The sequence below is a fragment of the Canis aureus genome, chromosome 4 (genome assembly GCF_053574225.1).
Source record: "Canis aureus isolate CA01 chromosome 4, VMU_Caureus_v.1.0, whole genome shotgun sequence".
Lineage (NCBI taxonomy): Eukaryota > Metazoa > Chordata > Mammalia > Carnivora > Canidae > Canis > Canis aureus.
Genome location: NC_135614.1, coordinates 22,344,888 through 22,362,728, shown reverse-complemented (window position 1 = coordinate 22,362,728; position 17,841 = coordinate 22,344,888). Strand labels below are relative to the sequence as shown.

The 17,841-nt window shown below is 53.3% G+C and overlaps 1 protein-coding gene across 1 annotated transcript in view; it reads right to left on the bottom strand.

The window, feature by feature from the left end:
- Positions 1-13,381, bottom strand: part of TSPAN15 (tetraspanin 15) — a 50,444-nt gene extending 37,063 nt beyond the window's left edge. The window contains exon 1 of the mRNA XM_077894807.1: positions 13,179-13,381. Coding sequence (XP_077750933.1) covers positions 13,179-13,274 — 96 coding nt within the window. The 5' untranslated portion in view covers positions 13,275-13,381. The remainder of the gene's footprint in view (positions 1-13,178) is intronic.
- Between the last annotated feature and the right edge of the window lie 4,460 nt (positions 13,382-17,841).

The following is a 17,841-nucleotide window of genomic DNA, read 5'->3' as shown; positions in this document are numbered from 1 at the left end:
CCCAGAGACCATGTAAAAGCCTCTTGTGAACTGCCAACAATAAGTAGACGGACGCTGCTCTGGCCCAACCCCTTATTTTGCAGATGGGAATTTGTGGCCCAGAGAGAGGCTGTCACTCCCACGAGGTCACACAGCATATTAGCCACCGGATAGCAGCTGTGACCTGGGTCTCCAGACTCCCAGGCCAGTGCTCCCTCCACCACAAGCTGTCCTCCCACATCAGGAACAAGAGTTCTCATGCCCTGGCATGCCCTCCTCTGATGAAAAAGTAAAAAGGATAGTGAGGGACACTGATAGACAGGGATGCCGGCTCCATCTCTGCCTTCCTGCAGGTCCAGAGAGCTGGTGCCTTGTGCCACTTCGGGTCTGCTCGCTCCTGGCCCACGCAGGGGGATAGTCAGCCCACCTCCGTGCAGGAGTCTGGGACCCCTGCCCTGGGAAACTGATCCCCACCCTGGGGTCCTCGTTCCTCTAGCAGAGCCTTGGGGAGAACCGGAGGGCCCCCAAATGCCTCGGAAATGTTAGATGGCTGCCGGAGTCACAGAGCCAGTGAACCAACAGCTCCCCCCACCCCACCCCCAAAACAGCTCATGTCTCCGAAAGGGAAACACTCTCCCAAAAAAAAGGCCCTGAGACACAAAGGAACTGAGAGTGAGGCTGAGCATTTCCTTCCTTGCAAGTTCCCTAACCTCTCTGGGCCGCTCCTTACCTCAGTGTAGAGTGAGGCAATGATAATGCTGCCTCTCACGGTTGCTGGGGTTGCTGGCTGAGTAAATAAGAGAATGTCTAACAAACAGAGGGAGGGCTCACTGATTGTTAGCTTTAAGAGGACAAAACAGGGACGCCTGGGTGGCTCAGTGGTTGGACATCCTTTGGCTCAGGGCGGTATCCCGGGGCCCTGTGATCGAGTCTTGCATTGGGCTCCACGCAGGGAGCCTGCTTCTGCCTATGGTCTCTGCCTCTGTGTGTGTCTTTCATGAATAATAAAATTAAATTTTTTTTTTTTAAAAAAAAGGAGGAAACAAAAGGCACGATTGGCCTGGACAAGGGGCAGCATGGAGGGCTTCCTGGCTGCATAAAGGCAAATTCAGCTCTAAGAGAGGCCAGGCCCAAAAGAGACCTCAGGGAAGGAAGAAGACAGGGACAAACAGGCCCCACTCCTGTCATAGGGTCTGTGTGTCCCTCAGCAACTCCTGTCCTCATCTGGTTTCTGCTCTGATCATGAGTCTGTCCCCCTCCCCACCTTCTTAGAGATGGAAAGAGTCTAGTGGCCACTGCCACCCCTATAGGAGCCCAGAGCCCAAATATCCGTCCACTGCTGACTAAGTGTCCCCACCAGAGCCTCCTGGGAGCCGCTGGCTGCCCCGCCCCGATCCCACAGTGTCTGCAGCTGCTCTGTGCTCTCTGCTGGCACCAAGTGAGTGACAGCCTCTCAAGGGACAGGGACAGGGCTGACTCATCTCTCCCCCCACCCACCCAGCACAAGGCCAGGCAAACAGTGATCCTGGGTCAGAGGTGGAGCAGAAGCCAGCCAGAGGCCTGAGTTCTCTCTGGCCCTGCAGGGACCACCCTTCCCCTCTGCACACAAGGCCACATATCAGGCCTCTGTCCCCGGGGCAGGGCGGCAGTTCCCTTTACAGTGTGCACACCCATTCCCTAGATAGAAAGGATAATCCTGGGGGAGATCACCGAGTGCTGCTCAGTGTGGACACTGTGCCACTGGCCACGGAGTGTTAGAAGCAGAGGCAGCTGCTGTGTGGTTGGGGGTATTTCCTCTCCTCTGAAAGGAAGGCACCAGGGGCCCTCCACAGCCCTTGGAAGTCAATGTGGTGCATTTGTCCAGCTCTAGGCTAGGCCTGGGCCAGGAGGGGGAAACAGAAGACTAAGGTGTCCTCTTCCTCACCTGGAGGGTCAGCCCAGGAGGGAGATGGAAGCTAAGGTGGGCAGCAGCTGCCAGAAGCCAGGTGTGGCTTCCTGTCCCGCGGGGCAGCCTGGACTGTAGCAGAGCTTCAGGGTGACTCGGAAGAGGTGGCAAGGGGGCTGGGAGCATGAGGAGGCCGGGCAGAGTGGAGCACAGGCGAGCCTCAGGAGAGGGAGGGCGGTCACAGCAGAGGGACGATGACTGGACCTGGACTCTGAGGTCAGACACAACCCTTGGGAAGGCTGGGCCCGGAGGCCACACAGACCCATGCCATCAGGCACCAAATCAGGGGAAGATCACTTGGTTGATGGGTGAGGAGTGAGACTCATTGGCCACATGACCAGGGACAAGTCACCCACAATTTTCTGTGCCTCAGTTTCCTCCTCAGTGGGAAGAGGATAACTGTGCCTCCCACGGGGGCCAGTGGGCCAGTGCCTGCAGGGCTCTGAGTGGAGCATCTGCAGGAGGCATCAGCATAGGTGCCGGGAGTAGGTATTACTGGGCAGGAGCCCCGTGCTGGGGGGGGGGGGGTGATGGTCAGGGGGTGCTGGAGGGCATGGGAGGGATGCCATCATGTGCCTGCCTCACCAACACTTTGCTGCACCACTTTGGATCCTCAGCACAACCCTGTGAGCCAGGCAGATGGGGGTACTTGTTCCATTTTACAGCTGAGGAGACTGAAGCCCCTACAAGGGGAAGTGACTGGCACAAACCAGCATCTGCATCCATCCCTAAGAAGAAGCTATTTCACTGTAGAGAAGTGTCTGCTGTGTTTAATTTTTTCCAAAGGGGACTTTCTCGCCAATGGAGCCATTTGCATCTTGGCCTGCAGGGAAGTAAATATTTGCATGGAGAGGAGAAGGAAAAGAGCTTGGTCGGGGTCAGGACTCAGGGGCTCAGAGCCCTCCTCCTTCCTGCTGGGAGAGCCGGAAACATCTACTCTCCAGGCTGCTGGAAGCCCCTCCCAGGACACTGTGTATGGCCGTGGACAAGTCGCATAGGCTTTCTGTGCTGTTTCCAGCCCCTTGCCAGGGGACAGGCTGTGCTGGGCTCAGTGGAGGGCAGAGGGCAGAGGCCAGCCCCTGGAGACCCCCCATTGCAGACTGGGGCCAAGCCCCCTAGCTGGAGTGGAGTGGGTGCTGGCTTCCGGGGCTGATGCCAAATTCTGAGCCTCGGTCACTTCCTGAGGTCAAAAAGACCTTCTAGATCCAGGGGGCCTTGACTATCATTTGAGGCTTCTGGCCCTGGAGCATTTTGCAAGTACACACCAGGCCCCATCTTCGGAGCTGATGCAGTGGGTATGGGGTGGGATCCAGGCACCCCCACTTTTTAAACTTTCCCAGGTGATTCTTACGTGCAGCTGGGAGTGGAAGCCAGAGCTCTGGTGGTGTCTGTGAGGGAACTCTGACTAGCCAGGCCGGATTTCCGAGCCCACTTTCTCTCCATGTGAGTCCTGACTGATAGGCTGAAACTTCCCTGGCCTTCTGGACAATCTGGACGGTATCTGTGCTCTGGGAAGTTAGCGCACCACTGGGAAGAGGCTGGCTGCTGAGGTGCCCAGACAGGAGAGAAGGTCTGGCTGGGATTAGAGAAGGGGTACGGGGTAATCAGCAGGCTCAGCCTGGGTGAGAAGGGCTGGTGGAGGCCTGTGGAGACTGCTAGCTTGGGGTGTGGGAGATGGCTCAGGAGTCTGGGCTTCTGCAGGGGACTGGGATGTACCTGGGGAGTGGGGGGTGGTCCCTGAGTTCTAGGTATTGTTTTCCTTGCAGTTATCCTTACAACATACATCCTTTCACCTGTTCTAAAGGTAACCCTTCTCTCTAGTTAACTTTGTAACTTAAAGAAGTTTCTGTACAACCAGATGAGTATTTTTTGAGTCAAGGATTCATACTTGCGAGTTGAGCTATGATGATTTTTTTCCCTTAAATTATATCTTCCATTTGAGAACTACTGACGCATGGGCATCGTGTCTGGAATGTTGGTTGTGATCTCATCGTCCCACAGTTCTGACTGTTGCAGGAGAGGCATGGCAGGTGGTTGCCTATCCTCATTTTTTATTTTATTTTTCTACCTATCCCCATTTTTTAGATGGGAAAATAGTTCCAGATAGGTGAGCCATATTTGCCTGGGGTCAGGGTGATGAGCTAGTGACCAGTTAGTGGAGAGAGGGGGACTCGATTTCTGACTCTGACCACTGAGCTCTGCAGTGGATTGGATGCGCCCCACACCCTCCCACCAAAAAAAAGATGTGTTCATGTTTGCCAACGTGACCTTATTTGGAAAAGGGGTCTTGGCAGATGTAATTAGGTTCTGAACCTTGAGATGAAATCATCCTGCTCACCTGGTTGTGCCTTAAATAAAAGGTCAAGTGTCCATTTAAGAAAAGACAGAGGAAGCTTTGGGACAAGACACAGACACAGAGGGCAAGGCCACATGAAAGCAGAGGCAGGGTAAGATTTCCCCCGGAGCCTCTGGAGGTAGAAGAACCTTGTGACACCTTGGTTTCGGACTTCGGACCCCCAGAATGGCGAACAAATACATTTCTGTTGCCCTAAGCCACTGGGTTGTTACAGGGCAGCCTCAGGAAACAGCCAAGGAACAACACAAGCCATCTCTGCTCCCCCAGGTGGGCTCACCAGGGAGGGGCCCAACCAGCAGGAAAATCTCTTCCCCTTCTGGCAGGGTTGTGCTGAAGACCCAGGAGACCCAAGACCTGGATGGGGCTTCGGGGGCGGAACAGGCCTGGCAGGCGGAGCAGGGGTGCACTATAGGGTAGGGGGCCTAAGGGGTGGGGGGTGAGGCCTACCATCAGGGCCCTTCCCTGCCCCTCCCCAAAGGTTGTGCTCCAGCACTGCCTGCTTAGGGGCTTCCTTTGTGCAAGGAACGCCTGATGCTAGGAGGGTAAAACGGGAAGGGAATGTGAGCTAGCTCTCCTGAAGGACTTCCTGGTTCTAAAAGCAGTTTAATTGAAACTGCTTGCCAAGCATGGCTGTAAAACATTTGGGATTTTCTTACAGCCTTTCAGAACAGGAGTGTCACCTGTTCCTTGGCACAGTTAGGAGGTGACGTGGACTTCCAGCCGGGCCAAACCTCCAAGGGTCGTGGAGGGCCCCTGGTGCCTTCCTTTCAGAGGGGAGGAAATACCCCGGACCACACAGCAGCTGCCTCTGCTTCTAACACTCCATGGCCAGTGGCACAGTGTCCACCCTGAGCAGCACTCGGTGATCTCCCCCAGGATTATCCTTTCTATCTAGGGAATGGGTGTGCACACTGTAAAGGGGACTGCTGCCCTGCCCTGGGGACAGAGGCCTGATGTGTGGCCTTGTGTGCAGAGGGGAAGGGTGGTCCCTGCAGGGCCAGAGAGAACTCAGGCCTCTGGCTGGCTTCTGCTCCACCTCTGACCCAGGATCACTGTTTGCCTGGCCTTGTGCTGGTCAGAGAGGAGGGGCGGTGGTTGGGGGTGTGGGGTGAGGAGATGAGCCAGCCCCGTCCCTGTGCCTTGAGAGGCTGTCACTCACTTGGTGCCAGCAGAGAGCACAGAACAGCTGCAGACACTGTGGGATCGGGGCGGGGCAGCCAGCGGCTCCCAGGAGGCTCTGGTGGGGACATTCAGTCAGCAGTGGACGGATATTTGGGCTCCGGGCTCCCATAGGGGTGGTAGTGACCACTAGACTCTTTCCATCCCCAAAAAGGTGGGGAAGGGGACAGACTCATGATCAGAGCAGAAACCAGTTGAGGATAGGAGTTGCTGAGGGACAACTTTATTAAATCCTAGCTAGATATTGTGGGGGATGTAAGCTGTGAACCCGAGTTCGGTCTCTACCTGTCTGGCGTTCCCTGGCATAGGTAACACCCCACCCCGGGGACTCTCAGAAGTGTTTCTCCCAGCCCCACTACTCCAGGTGCTGGGATCAGCTCTCTGCTTTGTGGGATGCTTCTAGGACAGCCTGCCTGGACTCACATGCCCATTACGTGGTGCACAGCCTCTGCCAGTATACCACTAAAACCCCAGGAATTAAGGGGTGGGAAGGACCTAACCGCCGCCCCACCCAAGGCCATATGCATTCCCAAGGGATCAGACTTCTCAGCCTAAGGCTATTGCCACAACCATGTGCTCTAGGCAGACAGAGCAACCCCAGCACAAAGGAGCCTCTAATAAGACAGACTCTGGAAGTCCTCACATCTGAAGTCCCAGCCCCCTGTGGATACTGGCCCCTATAGGGTGCTTGGTGCCTATGCATCTCTACTCTTGCAGAAGCCTCCCCAAGGCCTCTAGCATATCCGCAGACAGAAGTTTCAGAAGCTCAGAGAGGTGGTCCTTTACGCAGGGTCAACAGCAGAAGCGGCCCTGGATCTGTGTCTCCAGCTGGCACTGCCGGACAATTACACCTCCACTTTCAATCAGACCCCACACCCCTCATACAATCAGGCCCCTGTCACCCTCTCCACCTGTTACTTGGGCCATCCCAGGCTTCCCCATCTGCTTCAGCCATACTTGCCTACCTCAGGACCTTTGTACGTACTATTGCCTCTGTCTGAGATACTCTCGATAGGCCTTTTCTATGGCTGGCTCCTTCTCATTCCTTGGACCTCAGCTCCTCATAAAGGCCTTCCTTGATTGCACCATCTAAAGTAGGAAATTTCATCTCCTCCATTTGCTCCCTAATTCACTCTTTAGCACCAATCACAAGCTACATTTATTTACTGGTGTGTCTGTCTTCCAAGGCCCGGACGAAGTCTGTCTTGTTCAGTTATTTCCCAGGAAACATCGCAGTGCCTGGCATATACAGTAGGCATCAAATAATTATTTGTTGACCGAATGAGTAAAGAACCATCTCCGCCCTGGAGAGAACACAGGTCAGGACTGGACTCCCTGGCCTTCCACAAAGATGTGATTCAAACCCACTTATATCCACAGCTTCTCTCCGGGCAAGGCTTTTTTTTTTTTTTTTTTTTTTTTTAAGATTTTATTTATTTATTCATAGAGACACAGAGAGAGAGAGGCAGAGACACAGGCAGAGGGAGAAGCAGGCTCCATTCAGAGAGCCTGACATGGGACTCGATCCAGGGTCTCCAGGATCACACCCTGGGCTGCAGGCGGCGCTAAACCGCTGTGCCACCGGGGCTGCCCTCCGGGCAAGGTTAATCTTCTAATCTTGTATGTTCTGGGCTAACCCAGAAGACATCTTTCCCCTGTACATGGAGCCAGCCGGTACAGAAATTTCATTATCAGTCTCTTATCTAGTTTACCCTGAGCCCCACCCCAGGCTGGCATTGTGAGTCACCTGGAGAGGGGTGGCAGCAGGCCAGGGAAGGAGGAGGACAGGTTGTTACTCCTGCATCCTGGGGACAAATAACAAGAGACTGTGAGGTCCCCATCCATTCCTACCATTTAAAACAATGCCTTTCTTCCAGAAAGAAAAGGGCTCATGCACAGAAGCCTAAACTAAGAGCAAAGAAACTTCCTTAAGGCCTTCATTTGTTCATCTGTAAGATGAATGCACTGGAAGATTCTCCAAATGCCTCCCAGATCTGCCTTCTTGATTCTCTGGAATTGTTAAGGACCCCTGGCCAGGCTGGGAGAGGGGACCCTAGTCTCATTGCTTCTAGATCTTCTCAGATAGTCGGTAGGCAGGGTGGCTGTTTCTCCAGGATGAAGTCACTTTTTGCTTGAATCTCTCTATTTTCTCTGTGAAATCCTTGCCTAGAATAAGGGGAAAATGATCCTGCCTAAGGATTCAAGCACAACAATAATTTTAAAAATTCAGGAAATAAATTATGTGCATGTACAAGGAGATGTCCAGATGGGTGTTTCTCGGTGTGTAACAGCGGTGCTCTCCCAGGGCCAGAACCAAAGGTGACTTTCACTGTCTTCAGTGTGCTCACAAGAATTGCCTGAACGGTTTTTAACTGAGCACACATATTATTTTCACAAAAACAATAAAGCTCTTTTCAAAAGTTAGAAATTCCTGCTGGAAACTTAATCTACTTTCTTTTTCATCTGGCTTCGTCTAGTGCCTAACTGGGAGGCCAGGTACATAGCTCTTTGCAGAAATGCTATCTACCGCGCACACCTTGGGTCCTGAGCAGGGGGAGGGTGGCAAGGGGAAGAGCCGCTGGCGGTCACGGGGACACAATGCACTCAGGCCATGTGGGTCCTGCCCTCGGCCTGTCCTGAACTTGCTTTGGGGTCTAAAGCAACTCGCTTCCTCTCTCTGGGCCTGTTTTCCTCGGTAAAATGAAAAGATAGCTCTAGAGGTGCTTCTAAGGACCCTTCTAGTTCTCAGTCTATGGCTCTTGAGTTCCTAGAAAAATGGAGAGGAGGGTGGGAAAAGATTAGCTAATCCTGAAGTAGTTGATACAGTGTTTATGCTAATGTTCCAGGCACTGGTGTTTGCTCTTCCTATATATTCATCCATTTCATAGTCTCAGGGACTCCCTGGTATCACCCATTTTACAAATAAGGCAATTGAGGTGCAAGGAAGTTAGTTACTCGACTTATAAATAAATACCAGAGTTGGGATTTGAACCCATGCAGCCTGGTATAGGGCCCACACTCTTAGACATTACATTATAGGAAAATATAAAGAATCACAGGCCACGCTATGATGGGGGGGGAGGGGTCCATCCATAGAGAAGGCAAGGAAGAGTTAATACTGCCTCTGGTACTATTGCCTCCCCCACCTACCCATTCCCATTTCCTTCCCACCAAGTCCTTTTTTTCCTGATTGGTCAACATCCCCCAGCCCTGACACCCTTTTGTACCCAACTGGAAATTACTCCATTGTTAAAGCAACAGGCTGATGCTTTTTAGAGGGCCAGTGCTTTCTAGAGGGCCAGTGACTCTACCATCAGCCCAGGCCACCCTGCAAATTCAAGGTCTCAGCAAATCTGACCACTGTTTACACACCAGCCCCACACACACAGGTGCCCCCACCTCAGATCCTTGCTTACAAGACACAGATTGGGGCTTGAGCACGCCAATGCAATGAGCTTTCCCCAAGCACTTAATGTGTGCCCAGCCCCAAAACCAGCATTTGGAAGAGGATATGAACGAGCTACACCCCTGACCTCCGGGAGTCCATAGTCCAGCAAGGAAAAGCAGTTAAGTAAACAGATCTCTAGGATACCCTGTGGTCAGTGCTAAAATTAGAGGTGTGTCCCTAGTGGGCTGAGGGCACATATGTCAGAATGATTCACGCTGCATGGTGGGAAGAGGAGGCTCCAAGTGGCTCTGAGTGAGCTCATTCCTCATGGACACATCCTCCAAAATCTACCGGAAGGAGCACTGAACTGGGCATGAGATGTAGGGGCTCAGGCCAGCCTTACTAAGTGGCCCTGAAACACACCCTGAGCCCCGAGGCCCCCTCTGAAAACGAGAGGCACCCCCCCCCCACCGCCCGGTGTAGGACAGGAGATCTTGTGAGTGGTTCAAAGTCATATTTATATTGACTCATAGACTGAGCAAAGGCTTCATTGCTCATTTCCCTTGCCATCCTTCCCGTTGCATGCTGCAGCAAATCTGTGTGGGTGCCAGTTTGTCATTCAGCCCCTCAAACACTTGCCAGGCTGCCTTTTGAACGCAGAACACAGCCTACATCACCCACAGTCTCTAGCTAGGATTTAATGACGTTTTGTTTTCCCTGCACAATTTAGCATCATGCGTATTGGTTTCCCATTGGCAGTGGTGTATACATAAAGCCTCCTTTTAAAAAAATAATTTAAGGGCAGCCCGGGTGGCTCAGCGGTTTGGCGCCACCTTTGGCCCAGGGCGTGATCCTGGAGAACAGGGATCGAGTCCCACATCGGGCTCCCTGCATGGAGCCTGCTTCTCCCTCTGCCTGTGTCACTGCCTCTGTGTCTCTCATGAATAAATAAATAAATAAATAAATAAATAAATATATCTTTTTAAAAAATAATAATTTCAGATTAAAAATGAGTCAGTTTAAAGTAATACAGTAGATAATACTATAACTGGTATAAACTCTATAATTTAACAAACACCAAAATTTTAAACGCACGTACAAAACCAGGCAAAACGCTTCTGTGCCATGAGACACCCTGACTGTGATTACCACTGGAGGGAGGGAGTGATGACCGGAAGCGGGCACAAGGGAGGCTTCTGGCTTCTGTTCTCTCTGTTCTAGTGGTTGACCTGGGGGCTGATCACTCATGTGTGTTCATTTTGTAAAAATCCATCAGGCCATATACACTTACGCCCAGTGCATTTCTGTATGTCTATTACACATTCATATATCCTGTAAACCCACCAGTTCTCTTTCTAGAAATTTCCCTGCAGATATACACATGCATGTGCAAAATGACAGGTTCAAAACTGCTCACTGCACTGCTGCTTACAGTAACCAAAGATCGGAAACGACCCCAGTTCCCCAGGTGGGGACGGATTGAATGAGTTTGGGCATAGCCTCCAGTGAGTTCTATGTAGCCATCAGACAAAACGAGGTGGCCACTACCAGAGCTCCAAAATTCACATGGACTTACATTTCAGTGAGAAGGTAAGGGTAGGACTATGTATACTGTGCTACTTCATAGGGAAAAAAAACAGAATACATAATGCAGGTACACGTTCACCTAGGGCATGCTATGGCTGGGATGTTACCTCAGAAGTGAAGAATAAGAAACTGATCATAGATGTCCCCTCTGGACAGGGCAGGCCAGGGGAGAGGGGCAGGAGGGAGGCTGGTCACTGAGGACTTCACTTTGGTACTTTAAAATTTTGTACAGTGTCCTTGCATTTCATATTTGATAATAAGATTTAAAGCAGAAAGTCTTCCAAAAGGTGTGTGGCTAGGGTAAAACTTACAGTCCTTTCCAGACCTAAGTCTGAGACGATGGTGTTAGTACTTTGGGCTTATAAAGCAAGTAACCCTTGGCCCCACTCCTCACCCCAAGGGATGGTAGCAGAGATAATGGGCCTTCCTATAATGGGTTTCCAATTAGCAGCAAAGCCAGTCTAGAACAAATTACTTACTCACGCTGGGCCTCCACCCTGCAGGGAAATCTGGCACCTAGAGCTGCCCTGGGAGGGTTGGCAGGTGGCTGAGTCCTTGGCATGGGTAGGGAGGTTTTTAAGCAGAAATACTTCCAGGGATGGGAAGTCAAGGATTTGGGAAGGCAATCTCAGTTGGCTGGAGAGGAAAGATTCCAAGTTCTGAGTCCCACTCTGCCCCAAGAGAAGCAAAGCGAGGGCCATTGAGTGGTCTTGCCCGCAGGCTATAGGGGACAGCGACAGAAGAAGGCCTTGACAATTCTGAGTTCAGCTGTAACCCACATGTCACTATCTCCCCATATCACTAATCCTCAAACCAATCCAGGGAAGTGTGGGGCAGGGTATCAGTTACCCATTTCACAGATAGGAAAATGGAGGTACAAGGAGGTTAAGATACTGGTCAGTGATACACAAGGAGAGAAGGGGTAAAGCCAGAAACATAGGCCCCACCTTCTGACTCCTGGTCTTCCATTTTCTCCTTACCTACCCGCACCCCCCACCAACAACCTTAGCCTCCCCTCTTTCAACTCTGACCTCCAGAGAGAAGAGCTCCTGCAGCCAGACAAGTAAGGGGCAGGCAAAGAATCCCAGAATCAGAACCCAGGGGCCTGTGAGACCAACAAGCCCAGCAGTTTACAACCCTAACAACAAACTAGAACCACCTGAGGAGTTTAAATAAATCTCTGTGCCAGGGGCCAGGCATCTGTAGTGTTTTTTTAAAGTCTCTGGCTGATGCTAATACAACTTTGGGAGCAAATCACCCCCACCCCAATCCCACATACAACCTTCTGCCTCCCTGAGGCTTCCACCAACCTCTACTTCATCCTCTGGCCCCCAAATGTGCTGCCCATCTCTCTCCCATCTCTAGAGAGCCAAGTCATTTAACAGCTCTGAGGTCCCAAATGAGGAAGTGACTTGCCTAAGGTCTCCGAGTGAGTCAATAACAGAACGAGACTAGAATCTGGACCTCTAGACCACCAGGCAAGGGCAGATCCATAGAGCAGTCAAATGGGAAGTCAGACCTGTCACCAGGCAGATCAAGCTGTTCCTGCTAATAGAATAGAACCGCTGAGGGTCTGAAGAGAATACAGTGAGCCTATGTTTGGGGAGGGTTGGGAGCCAGGGATCATTCCCCACCCCCACCCCCGCACCCCCTCCCCGAAGTCCCAGGGCAACTCTGCCCTGTGGCTACTGGGGAGCAGGGGACTCTTCTAGAGCTGCAAGGCTGGAGCTGGCCTATAGAAAGATGTCCTCATTTCTAGGTGGGGGTCCAGCCTCACCCAAAATCTTCATAAAGAAATCAGTCTCTCTCTGAGCCTACCGGGAGGGCCCAGCTTCCCAGTCTACAAAAATAATAGTCGTGGCTCACACTTCTTGAGCTCTTCACGGGTCGCGGTGCCGAGCACCGTACTTGGCCTACCTCATTCAATCTCCACGCCCGTCCTTACAGTTGAATATAATTACTGTCTCTATTTGCAGACGAAGAAATGACGGCCTAGAGACTTTAAGTAACTTCCCCAAGATCACTGAGCCAGAAAGTGGTAGCGGCAGGATTCGAAGCCCGGGTCTCGGCCCCCCACTGCCACCCTGCAGCCCAGCACTACACAAGAGGAGGTAAAGCCCAGCGGCGGCGGGAATTTACCCGACCTGCAGGTGCTGCCGGAGGCCACCCCAGGGGTGATGCAGTGGAATCCTCCAGACTCCGCGGACATGGCAAGCCCATCCTCCTTCTACCGAAGAGGAAACCGAGGCACGGTAGGGAAGCCTCTCGCTCCGGGACGTCCGCAAGTAGCCAGTGGGGACAGGACCAAGAGTCCAGGTTTCCCCGCCCAATCCAGCCCACAAAGCCCGACCACGTCTTCTCCACCCGCTGATGGGGAGGCAAACTCTGCAACCCCCGCGGGCGGGTGGGCGCGGGCAACGCGTAACCGCCGCGAGCGCTCCAGCCCGAGCGCAGCAGACGCGGAGACCCAGCGCTCCGAGCAGGTGCGCGCAGGTGAGCCACGGAGCGCTCCTTCGGCTTAATCCACGGCTCTGCCGCTCGGGACCCGTCGGCTCTGAGATTCGGGCTGAGCCGGAGCGCCGGGGTCTCCTGCTTCCCGGGGAGAGGGGGACGAGGAGCCGGGCGTGCAGTCCCCGCGCCCTCCCTGGAGCAGCCAACCCCGGACCCAGGCCCGGGTCGGCGTGCGGGCGGTCCAGGGAGTGCCGGCACCCCGCCAGGTCAGGGTCCCCCCCGGGGTCACTCACCCAGAACACCGTGGAGTAGACGATCAGCGAGAACTTGAGCCAGAGGTAGGAGAGGCGCGCGCAGTAGCGCACCTGCTCCGAGTCCCCGCGCGGCATCCTGGGCTCTCTCCGCGGGGCCGCGGGGCCCGGGCTACGTCCCTCGCCGCGAGCAGCCCCACCTGCGGCCGCCAGCCGGGCCGCGCGCCCCCGCCGCCCGCGCCCGCTCCGGGACTGACATGGGCTGGCCGCAATCACAGCCCCGGCCGGGACCAGCCGGCTCGGCGGCCAATGGGCGCGAGGCCGCGGCCCAGCCCCTCGAGGGGGCGGGCAGGGGGCGGGCAGGGGGCGGGGCGCGGCCCGGGACCCGCCGGAGGCCCAGGGAGGGGAGGGGAGGGGGCGAGGGTTATGCAAACGAGACCCGGCGCCGCTGCGAGGGCGCGGAGGGGCGTGGGAGAGAGCGCGGAGGGCGCGCGGCGGGAGAGCCGGCGGGCCTCACCCGGGGGCCTCACCTGGGGGGGCCTAACCTGGGGGGGCCTAACCTGGGGGGGCCTAACCCGGGGGCCTAACCTGGGGAGGCCTAACCTGGGGGGTGCCTAACCTGGGGGCCTAACCCGGGGGCCTAACCTGGGGAGGCCTAACCTGGGGGGGGCCTAACCTGGGGGCCTAACCCGGGGGCCTAACCTGGGGGGGGCCTAACCTGGGGGGGCCTAACCCGGGGGCCTAACCTGGGGGGGTGCCTAACCCGGAGGCCTAACCTGGGGGGGCCTAACCCGGGGGCCGTGCAAGTGCGTGCTTCCCGCTGTTGCCAAGAGGAAAGACCGTAGGAAGAGGGCAGGAATTAACCGCTCAGGTGTTCAAGGTGTGGAAGTGAATGTGCAAGACGTGAATGGAACCAGGAGGTGAAACAGCTCCGCCTGAGGCGGGGGAGGTCCGGAGGTAGTTAGGCAGGTGTGGCAAACCGGGGCGGGGCTACGAGGCTCCCTCGGAGCTGGGGCTGCGCGTTTACTTTTGTCACAGATCCCCCAACCAGCCTTTCTCCTACAAGTTTCCGGGAATCCCTTTCTCTGAAGCCGCTTGAGTTCCCAACCGTGCTCACTCCCCACCCCAAGCCCGGCCTCCTCCTCCGGGAAGCCCTCCCCCTACCCATCCTCCGGCCAGGTCTGTGGCCCTGGCCCTTGCACACACTCAGCCGTGGTCTGACCCGGCCTCTTCTCTCCCAGTGTTTCCTCTCCCTGCGGTCAAAGTCTGTCTCCCGTGCACACATACAGGCACACACCCACACACCCACACACCCAGCCCACGTCTGACCCAGGCCGAGCTCAGCCTGGGGCTCTGAGTCAGGCAATTGTTTGTGGCCTTCAGTGATTAAATGTGTGGCCCAGAGGTCAGGAGCTCAAGGCAGTGCTGGATGGGGTCCCTGGTGGTGACTGCAGGAATGGCGCCCTAGTCCAAGTCCCCTGCCCTGGACTCCCAAGCCTTCCATATCCACACACTCCCAGAGAGAGACCAACACCAAGACAGAGACCACGCGGGCTCCAGCCCCCAGGGCTTTCCCCTAGAAGGAAGAAAGATTGGGGTACAGAGTGTTGGGGAGCAAGAATCTCCTGTCCCCTTCAAGGTCCTTCTAGCCAGACTAAGAATCAAATTGGCATGAGGCAGATTAACAGGAGAAAATCAAATTTAATAGAATACGTACGAGGAATCCACACAGATGTGAAAGATCCAAGACAGGCAAAATGAGGTACATGTGTCGCTCCGAATTAAGGAGAAAGTGACAGGGGTCTGGGGCTTCAAAGAAACGCAATTCACAGGAAGATGAAAAAGAGTAAATGTTTGATAAACGAATGTTCGCTGGGCCTCTCAGGAACAATGGGACGTGGAGGACTTGGCTGGAACAGGCCTTGCTAGGTTCCTCCCTTTGACCATACCTACTTTATTACTATTATTGTTTTTGGAGAGAGGGGGAAGGGCAGAGGGAGAAGGAGAGAGAATCTTAAGCAGGCTGCACACCCAGCACAGAGCCCAGCATGTGGCTCGATCTCATGACCCAGAGATCATGACATGAGCCAAAATCAAGAGTTGGATGCTCAACTCTTTACCCTCTTTACTGAGCCCCCCAGGTGCTCCTACATACCTATTTTATGTCATACTGTAGTTATCCGTAGTTATTCACCATTTAAATTCTTTTTAGGCAATTGAGAGGGAGATAAAGAGCTTTTCCTGAATCTACTGGGTTTTGATGCTTTTTAATTTGCAATAATCTTCATGCCAAAGTGGCCCATCTTGGGGCAGCCAGCCCGTGGCCCTTACAGTTGGAAGGCAATGCCTTGCGCAGAGAAGTATGGGGAATTCAGTGTCCTGGTACAAAAGGAGCAAATCCTACAAGGGTGTTTGCATTAGGTAGGGACACAGAACCGGGGACCCCTGCACATGACCTGAAAGCAGTAGCCAAGGGCTACCAAGACCTCTTAACACAGTGTTATAAGTTGTCCTTTGAGGAGGAGGATGATAACTCTTTACCCTTATGTGGGGGACTAGCTTCTCCCCCCAAGCCCTGCAGAGCTAGCCTTACACCAGCTCTCCCTGAGGGGCTGTCCACCTCCCTCTCCCTGGGGGTGACTCGCCCCACTGGGGTTTTCTTTCATTACCCTTGGCCTTTGCTAGCTGCACTTCTCTTCTACTTCAAGTCTTCCAGAGGGAGGAGGCTGTGACAGCCCACCTTGCATGGAGCCTGGAGCTCTTTGGGACTAGCACACTCTTACCTGGGCTCCTGAGCTCCTATGTTGCCCTTCCCCATCCCTAACCTGGCCCCGAGTACTGTGGGCTGCCCCCGGCCACATTTGCAAACACTGAGACTTCAGAAGGGACACCTTATTTTTAACTTTGCTCTCTTTTTGCCAGGAGCTCTGGGCTAGGGGTCAGCAGGACAAGAGCTAATCCTGGTTTTGCTGGGAAACTTTCTGAGAAACCATTAAAATGTATGACATAGACAGTGTGACATACAGGTGTAAGCATGGCACTGGCTGCAGTTTATGACCACCTAGTGAGTTGTTTTTTTTTAATTTTATTTATTTATTCATGGGGCAGCCCAGTGGTTGAGCATCTGCCTTTTGCTCAAGGCCTGATCCTGGAGACCTGGGATCAGGTCCCGCGTCAGGCTCCCTGCATGGAGCCTGCTTCTCCCTCTGCCTGTGTCTCTGCCTCTCTCTCTCTCTCAAATAAATAAATAAATAAGTAAAATCTCTTAAAAAAAAATAAATGTGTGCTGATATCCTAGTTCAGAATCACCACCAACAGGGACCTGGAATTGGTATTATCTTAAAGGTCCCAAGTAATTTCTAAAGTGCAGCCAGGATGAATCTCATCAGCCCAGAGGTCATCATGTGGGGGAGATGGTCATTTTGTCAGATAGGCCACACACCAGAGGTCACCCAGCTATCCAGTGGTGTGCTGGTAAGGGTTTAATATCTGTCTCTCTGTTGGTGGGGGGTTAATGGGAGGGTCCCATTGCCAGTTTCCAGAATGTGAGTGCTTCCACCTGTGGATCCTGGGTGCTAAGAAGAGACATAATCACACATACAGCTCCGCTCACCACTGCAGCTCTCCCTCCGGCAGGCCACCTCTGCAACTCTACCCATTAGCTCCAAGAACCCTGCCCATAGTGATAGAAGGCACCTATGAAGTTCATGGCTCATTAATTAGCATAACAGGTATTAGAAATGAGCTCTCTTTGGGTGAAATCAGTAGTGAGACATGTAGATTGTCTAAAATGAGACACCACCCATTTTCTATTTCCTGCTCAAAGTAAAAGAATTTCACTTAAAAATGATACGTGGTGGGGATCCCTGGGTGGCGCAGTGGTTTAGCACTTGCCTTTGGCCCAGGGCGTGATCCTGGAGACCCGGGATCAAATCCCACGTCGGGCTCCTGGTGCATGGAGCCTGCTTCTCCCTCTGCCTGTGTCTCTGCCTCTCTCTCTCTCTGACTATCATAAATAAATAAAAATTAAAAAAATTTTTTAAAAAATGATACGTGGGACTAAATCCTGGAGGATCTCATGTCCCAGGGTATCTGGTTGCCTGATGTGCTCAGCAGTCTCACTGAATCCTGTCTCTAGAATGTTGTGTCTTCCTTGACTGGACCCTTCATGCAAGGTGATAGGGCACCTAAAAGCACAGAGAGCTAGGCCTTCACTGAGTTGATAGAACAGATTGTAGGAACCAGTTTTGTGACTTCTTGCCAATAAATATTTGTTTTATAGATATTTTTATCGATGTCACGATTTGTTCTGAGATCTGTTTTCATGATAACCTAGCAGCAGACTGTAGGAGGAAGTAACTAACCATCACTTTTAATGGCTACTGGTGCTTATGAAAAAGAACCTAAGAATGTGCAGGACCAACTTGGCTTGTATAAGTTGGCACTCACGCTGCCAGGCAAACGACTGTCTGTGCCTCTGTTTCCCTATCTGAGAAACCACAAGGTTGGAGGCTTTCTCTTCTAGCTCTAACAACCTTAGCTATAGTCCTCACGGTCAACCTGGTGAGCAAATGTACACTGAGCTGCTCCTGTGACTCAGGCCCTGCCCCAGGCTCTGGCCTACATCCACCAGCAAACATCTCTGTCATCTTCTACTGGGGAGGGAGTTGTGGGGACATATAACACATATGACAACAAACACATG